This window comes from Neospora caninum, chromosome X, assembly GCF_000208865.1.
Source record: "Neospora caninum Liverpool complete genome, chromosome X".
NCBI lineage: Eukaryota > Apicomplexa > Conoidasida > Eucoccidiorida > Sarcocystidae > Neospora > Neospora caninum.
This window is the reverse complement of record NC_018396.1, coordinates 1622285-1630231: the sequence shown is the minus strand read 5'-3', so window position 1 is coordinate 1630231 and position 7947 is coordinate 1622285. Positions and strand designations below refer to the sequence as shown.

The 7947-nt window shown below is 50.1% G+C and overlaps 1 protein-coding gene across 1 annotated transcript; it reads left to right on the top strand.

Moving 5' to 3' along the window:
• Positions 1 to 243: 243 nt before the first annotated feature.
• On the top strand, positions 244 to 7681 carry NCLIV_046740 (putative RNA helicase; the record flags this gene model as incomplete). Its single annotated transcript, XM_003884224.1, has 9 exons — positions 244 to 382; positions 1194 to 1973; positions 2497 to 2891; positions 4321 to 4430; positions 4555 to 4724; positions 5599 to 5834; positions 6384 to 6452; positions 6991 to 7223; positions 7570 to 7681. 9 exons carry the CDS (start codon positions 244 to 246, stop codon positions 7679 to 7681), a joined length of 2244 nt encoding a protein of 747 aa, XP_003884273.1.
• Positions 7682 to 7947: the final 266 nt, after the last annotated feature.

The window sequence follows — 7947 nt, the reverse complement described above, 5'->3', positions numbered from 1 at the left end:
TATAAATATACAGAGAGGGGGAGCGTTGAGCGTATTCTCAAAGGACTCGGGAGCGTGTGCTTCCGGGTGAATCCCTGCATGATGCCAATCGGAAGAACATGCACATCTCGTCATTCTTTACCAACCCATTTCTCCCTCTCTCTTTGTGTGAACTTTTAGTAACCGATGAATATTTAGAACCACCTATACGCAGAGATTGGTTTCTGTGGATCAATGCATCTCTTGCTCTCTTATTGAAGAGCCATGTGGGCTTTGCCTGCGTCTCGCGCTGCCAGTCTCGGAAACGGTCTCGATTTTCTCGGTCCCCGTCTTCTCCGTGACTCGCCTGAGGAAAAAAGGCCCAGAAGGCTTCTTTCGGCGACACTCTGGTTTGTCGCCTCGCGTAGGTCCTGCGCATAAAGAGACACAGCACCTGTCTCCGCACCTCGGCGCCGGAGACTCGTGGGGCTGTCGACTTTTTTCCTTCTCGTTTCCCAACAGAAACCGGCCGCGTTCTTCGCACCTTCCTCTGCCTTGTGCGGAGATGTGTCCCGGTTCTCTTGGGCTCTCGCTTTCTGCCTTGTGGAGGCCTGGGGAAGATCCGCCGTGGGTTCCTTCCTCCTCCCTGTTTTCTCCTTCGCAGTCGCCGCGAAGCAAGCGCTGCGCTCCCCTCGCGACGCTCTCTGCGCCTCTTCTTCGCGGCTGTGCTCGCCGCCACAGCAAACTCGAAGCGAGGAAACTATTTTCAAAGATCTCACTCCCTCCTGAATTTCCAAAGAGGTTCCTGTTGTCTCTTTCCCTGTCTTTGTATTCTCCTTTGCCGTCTTCATGTCTAGCATCTTCTTCGTCTTCTTTCTCTTCTTTTGTCTGTCCTGTCTCTTCGGCGTCTTCTTCGTTCTCTTCTTCGGGTGTTTGTTCTTTCTTTTCGACTCGACGAGGAGAGCGTTTGCCTCAAGGTCTTTCGCGTCCTCGCGCCTTTTCGACGTCGGAGAAACCGGGTGTTTCCTCTGCTTCGTCTACGTCCGTGGGAAACGAAGAAAACTGGCTTGCCGCCTTCCTGTCTTCCGCAGAAGATCTCTCGCGCTCTGCCCGCGAGAAAAAGAAATCCTCTCACACGTCTCCTCCCTCTTCTTCCCCCTCTCCCCTCTCCTCTTCTCTCTCTTCTTCTCGTCAGACTTTGCTTCCTTTGTTTCGTCGTGTGTCTCGTTTGCCAGTGGAGGCGTCTCTGGCGAGGAATTTGCGGCAGTTGGGCATCACGCATTTGACGCAGGTTCAGGACGCGTGTTTCCTTCCGATTCTCCTCGGCAAAGACGTCGTGGCTGCGGCGAAACCCGGGACTGGGAAGACGCTCGCGTATCTCCTTCCGCTCCTCCAGCGGAGTTTGAACAGTTCGTTCGAGTCCACAGACGGCGCCGGCGAGGCGCCTGCGGAGTGCGTGGATGCCCGCGGCCCAACGATCTTGATACTCGTGCCGACACGCGAGCTCTGTCGCCAAGTCGCCTCGACAGTCTCGGCTCTCGCCCCGGCCCTCTCCGTCGCCGTCCTGGACGCCTCGTGGGCCTCTCTGCATGCGCAGCAACTTCTGCTCGATTCTTTCGCGCGGGGCGGAGGCAAGCAGCTGGACGTCGTGGTCGGCGCGCCGGAGAGATGCGAGAAACTGTTCCAGTCTGGGCACCTCCGCCTCGGCCACTTGAGGGCGTGCGTAATCGACGAGGCCGATGCGCTCATGCGTCGCGGTTACGCCGACAAAATCGAGAGTCTCTTTTACCTCCAGACGCGCCGGGAGGATGCCGAGACGCAACGAGCAAATGGGAACGAGGGTGAGAAACAGACAGGCTGCGAGTCGGCGAAGAAAAGGGACTACCCGCGTCATCGGGTGCAAACGCTCATCTTCACGGCGGCGATGCCCCGAGACCTTCAACACATTGTGGAAGGTCACTTCCGACACGCAGCCATCTTTAACCTCCTCAAGAAGACGACTCTTCGCGCACCAAGTACGCTATACACACACACAGGGTGGTACACCGGGTGTCGAGCAGACGGAGAGAGGCATCCAAATGCTTGTGCTCGTGGAGAGAGACCTCTAGGATCGGCAACATCTCTTGTTGGGTGCGACTCGCGGAGGCAGAGACAGACGCTTGTAGAACCAAATCTGTCGCCACGTCTCGCCCGTTGAGGCGCCACGAGCTTGGCGAAGCGGAGGGCCATCGCGGGGTAGAATTGTGTTGGACGGAGAGCTGGAGGGCAAACAGGTTTTTCAGGCGACACCTGCGAGAGCGCGGGCTTCGTCGTGATTTTTGGATAGGTCCACACGCCTGTCTGGATAGTGTCACGACAGAGAAGTAACTCCGAAACCACGGTCAGAACGCGAAAACGGGGCGGCCGTCGATCTGTCTGTATGTGTGTGTCGTGTTGCTATCGAATCCCCGCGCGATAAGAGACGCCCACTTTTCTGGGAGTTTTCTGTTGGCATTGCACCTTTGCGATATCTCTGCGCGGCTCTGTGTCTCGTTTCAGACGAGCTGGCGACCTCCGCTTCGCCGCTGTTTTCGCCCGCCACGAGCGCCGCCAGCGCCGCGCCCGACCCTTCTTCTGCGGTTGCTTCCACGTCGTCCACGACGCTCTGTAGCGACACGGTGCGTCACCTCAAATGCAAAATCTCCCGATCTGGAGGCTCTGAATCTGAAACCCGGTTGCGCACGCTGCTCTACTTGCTTGCCAGAGCGCTGCCTTCCGCAACGCACCGGAACCTCGCTGCAACCGCGAGAGACTCGCGACGCGAAGGTCGCAAAAAAGGAGAAGAAGAACGAGAAAAGACAGATCAAACGACGTTCCAGTTGGGCGGTGCACACCTCCAAAGTCTCGAAACAGAGACACACAAATGCATCGTCTTCGTCGAGACGCAGCAAGAGGTACGGCAACACACGCGCAGGGGATGCCTCGCGATATACGCCGAGACCACAAACGGCAGTCTCTCGTACCCGTATATACACAAACATATATATATATATATATAGATAGATAGATAGATAGATAGATAGATAGATAGATGTTGACGGCTGCATATATGTGTTCCTGCGCGTTTAGATTCGTATGCGTGCACACGTATGTGTATATATATGCATATATATATATATATATATATATATTGGCGCTGATGTGTGTATGTGTGGATATGTTTCATGTGTGGCTGGTCGGTAGCATGTGTATGTCTTTTCTCAAGCTGCACTGAAGTGTTTCGTCTCTCTCTCTGCGACTGTATAGAGCTGTGAATGTGCACACGTGTGTTACCCATCGGTATGTATTTGTATTTCTGGCCACGGTAAGGCGAGCAGAGTTGCAGCGTCTGGAACGTTTCAGCTGTTAGAGGGCGAAGGGGTTCTTTTTTCAGACGCGCCAACGTCGTGCGGTTCTCAGCAATCGGCGCCGAAGCCTTTCCGCGCCCGGACGCAGCCAGGCGCCGTCGTTTTCGAGGCCGTCTTGTCCAGCCGAAAGTCGCCTTGCCTTCCGCTGCGTTACCACAGGTCGAGCAACTTGCGCAGCATCCGTTTCTGCAGTCCTGGCGAGTGGCGCCTCTGCACGCAGGCCTCGAACACGAACAGAGGGACAACAACTTAAGTCGCTTTCGAAGTGGAGAGGCAAGCTTCTAAGATGTACAGCGAAAACAACCCACAAATGCGCACTGCATCTAGGCATGAACATAACCCTTTCGTCATTCATATATATATATATATATATATATATATGTATATATATATATATATATATGTTTGTGTGTAAGCGGACACACCGGCTTTCCCGTACATATAGATATGTATATATGTATATGTATATATGCATATATATATATATATGCAAATCTATCTAGTTTTTTTGTGTTTCTACCTTGGTGCCTGTGTAGATTTCGCATATATATTTTGTATAGATGTGGCTGCGTCCGGTACCGTATTTCTTTTCAGGAGGAACGTGGTGCACATTCTTAAGCTCACAGGAGAAATGTTCATCTGTTTGTGAGGGAACATCTATGCCATACGCACCGAAGTTTCAGACAAACCTGTGCATCCTTCGTTCTCGTCTTCCTACAGCGGCATGCAACTCAAAACACTCGTGCGACTTGCTCAGCAAGATCTGCCTTCCATCATGTACATATCTCTATCCGTATCTCTATCCATATATATATCTTCATATGTAGATATATATCCATATATATGTCCATATATATATATATAAGTAGGTTGGGAAGGAGGGCTCTGTGCAGTGAGAATGCGTGGCGGGTGCACAGAGAGGACATTTTTCCTTGTGTGCGTTTTTGTGCACCGCGTGTTTTGTCTGTGCTTTCAGGTGTCCGTTTTGGTGGCCACTGACGTCGCGGCAAGAGGCCTCGATGTGCCGGGGGTGACGCTCGTCGTTCACCTCCGCCCCCCCAGGAATCCAGGCTCGTACATCCACCGGTGAGCTTTCAGGCCCAGTCGAGTGAGAAGCCGTCGAGAAAACCCGAAACAAGGCACGAGAGAAGACACGACAATAGAGAGCGGAGACGACGCGAGAGAAGACGACATGTGTTTGCTTTTCCAGGTCCGGACGCGCCGGCCGAGGCGGGCATCCTGGCGACAGCGTCGTTCTGTACAGTCCGAGCGAGCGGGATCGGGTGACAAAAATCGTTCAGGAGACACAGACGCGTTTCATCAATCTCCCACCTCCCACCGAGGCTCAGCAGCAGGAAACGGCGATTGCGCGAATTCTCTGTAGGTGTCGACAGGGTACTCCTCGCAACACATTCTGCCGAAACCGAGGCGCTGACGACGCAGTCGAATTCGGACCGCATGCATCAGACCATGCACACAAGACTCCCGGACACTTGCGGTGGCGTAGACGCTCCCAGATATATATATATATATATATATGTATATATATATATATATGTATATATATATATGTATATATATATATATATATATATATATGCAGACGCGTACGTATGTGCGGATGTCCGTGCACTTACTCGCGCATGCATAGACAGTTGCATGCATAGTGTCCTCATATATATAAATATATATATATATATATAAATGTTGTTTTAGGCATGGACGCCGATGTGCTCATGCATATTTAAAGCCATACATATCTCTGTTTAGACGTTGGCATGTGGAGGTGGATGTGTGGAGTCCCGTTGGCACGTACTCACGTTTTGGTTGACTCAGTTCCTCCACGAAAAAGAGCTGGACTCCTTCCACAAGAGGCGTCTCGTGTTTCTCTTCACATGTATATGTACAGGTCCGTGCATAGCAACATATACAAACACGTATAAACATATATAAACATATACAGCGTATGCAGACACAAATAAACATATATTTATATATATATATATATTTATAGTTATTTATATATTAAACATATACAGCACATACAAAGCATATAAACATACACAAACATCTACAAACGTATACAAACATATATAAGCATATACACAAACTTATATTTATATATATATATATATGTGTATCTGTATGGATATTGGTGTGTGGATTTGCTTGCGCAGCTCCAGAGTGGCCTTTTTTCGTGCGTTCACTCACTCTGTGTTGTCTTTGCGTCTCGGTGTGTGTGTGTGTGTGACAGATGAACTCTTGGAGGTGAAGGAGGAGCATTTCCGGCCGTTGTTGCCTCGAGCGGAAGCCCTTATTGAGGCGCACGGCCCCTCAGTCTTCGCCGCTGCGCTCGCCTTTTTACAGGGCAAGCACCGCGCGCCTCGTCTGACGACAGAACCGCTTGGGACGGAAGAAGACGTTTGTCGCTCTCTGCTGACAGGACGCAAAGGCTTCGCCTCTGTCCTCGTCTACGATCCGGCGCACCAGGTTCGCCAAAAAACGCGAAACCGAAAGTCTCTTGCGCGGTTTCGGCTAAGCGAGGAGAGGGAGAGGGAATGTGCACTCGCGGAAGAAAGCCAAGATGCTGGGCGCGACGTCGCCACGAGACGCTGACGTCACAAACCGAAAAAAGGAGATTAACATTCTAACACAGACAATCCTGGCGTGATACGCATACCTACATACATGCAATTGCATATACATATATGCATGCGTGGGTTTTCTCTGGTGCCACATTTTGCACACGCTCCTGCATATGCAGGTATAGAGGGTGGCAGAAGGCCAAACATGCACATATTTATAAGGATCGCGTCGACGTATCTCTCATACTCGTATACATATTTACATATATGTATATATAAGTAAGATATGTATACTGGTAGAGATTTATGTGTCGTTTCCATGTGTGTAATTGTTTAGGAACGTGATGAGTACAGATATCTGGAAGTCGACCAATGTAGAACGTGATCTTACACATCCTGTCCAGTTCTTCGCGTAAAGTTCAGAATATTTTTTCGCGTTGCCGTTTTCGTGCAGGCCCTCGATAGCACGGCGGCGGCGGCCCGCTATCTCCGAGCGCGCCTCCCTGAATCTGCCAGATACGATGTGAGAAAGACGTTCTCGTGTTCCTTTTTTCGTTCGCGTTTTTCATTGTCTCGTTGCTCTCCACATTTTCCCACTGTTTCCATCTGGTTTGTTGTGCAAATCGACTCTGCCTAACCCCGAGCGAACGTTGTCCGCTTTCTCTGCCACGCTTTCGCCCTTACTGGTTGTCCTCAAAGAAGCAGTCCTCTAGTCGGCCGAAACCGAACTCGCTACCTGCGTGTCCCGCCGCATACATTATTTCCTATATATATATATATATATATATATATATGCACTTGTAGTTCTCTCTCTCCACGTATATATATGCATGTGGATTTCTCTCTTTCCACATCAGTGTGTCTGTACATCTATATATGTATAACAAGTACATATCTAATATATGAATATGTGTATTTGAGTTTGTGTGGCGGAGCGTGGTTGGTCGAGAGCCTGCAGCGGAAAGGCGTGCGTTATTGAGAGAACGGTAATTTCGAGCCTTCTTCCTGGCCACGTCCAGCGCACCTAAACTCGCGTTTTTGTTTTGTTGTCCTTCCTGCAGGCCGTGGGACTGGTATGCAAAAGCGTCAACGGGTACGTAGGCGACGTGGCGGTTGTGTACGCGAATCAGTTGGTTGACGACGGCGATGTCTTTTCGGAAAGAAAAGAAACAGGTTCTTGGAGCGGTCCCCCGGTCTATCCACTTGAGCAGCTCCCCAAGTTGGTCCTCTCGGAGGAAGCGAAGCGCCTGGGAAGGCGCAGAAGGCGCGTCCAGCTGCCTTGGGCGAAAATGAAGTAAGCCGAGGAACTGCACACCACTGGGCTAGCCGCGCCCTTGTCTCCATAGCGACATGTCGACATCTCGAGACTGGAGAAAGTGCACAGGAATCAAAATCGCCAAGCCAAAGGTGTGACGATGGACCAGTACACAAAGCAATCGCGTCTGAAACACACAGAGACAGCATATATATATATATATATATGTACATATATTTTATGGTTGTGTGAAGGTACATGCGGGTGCCTAGATTCCGATGTCTACATTTGTGGTCAGGGAGAAAGATTCAGTGATGCAGGAGATGTACGGAAGCATGCGTGCAGTCACTTGACGTGGTGTTTGTAATTCTCGGTGGTTTTTCAGGCAACAGGGGTCCGGTTCGTCGGCAATTGTTCTCGGCAGACGACGGAAAGGAGAAGTCCTCAGGACAGTTGCAGATATCAAGCAACACCAAAGAGGCATCGCCAAACTCTGATGAGCGAAATCAGCGGCTTCAATATCGAAGCGCCAGCAACTGTATTCACATATAAATATATATATATATATATATATATATATGTATAGGCATGTATAAATATATATATATATATATATGTATAGGCATGTATAAATATATATATATATATATATATATCCTGGGGCTTCTCAGTACTGATGCAGGCTCCCAACAACCTCAGCGGCGACTGGCTAAGGCGCTGGAGGAGCTGTTTCGTGCGAGATCGATTGTACGTACGTTTGGAT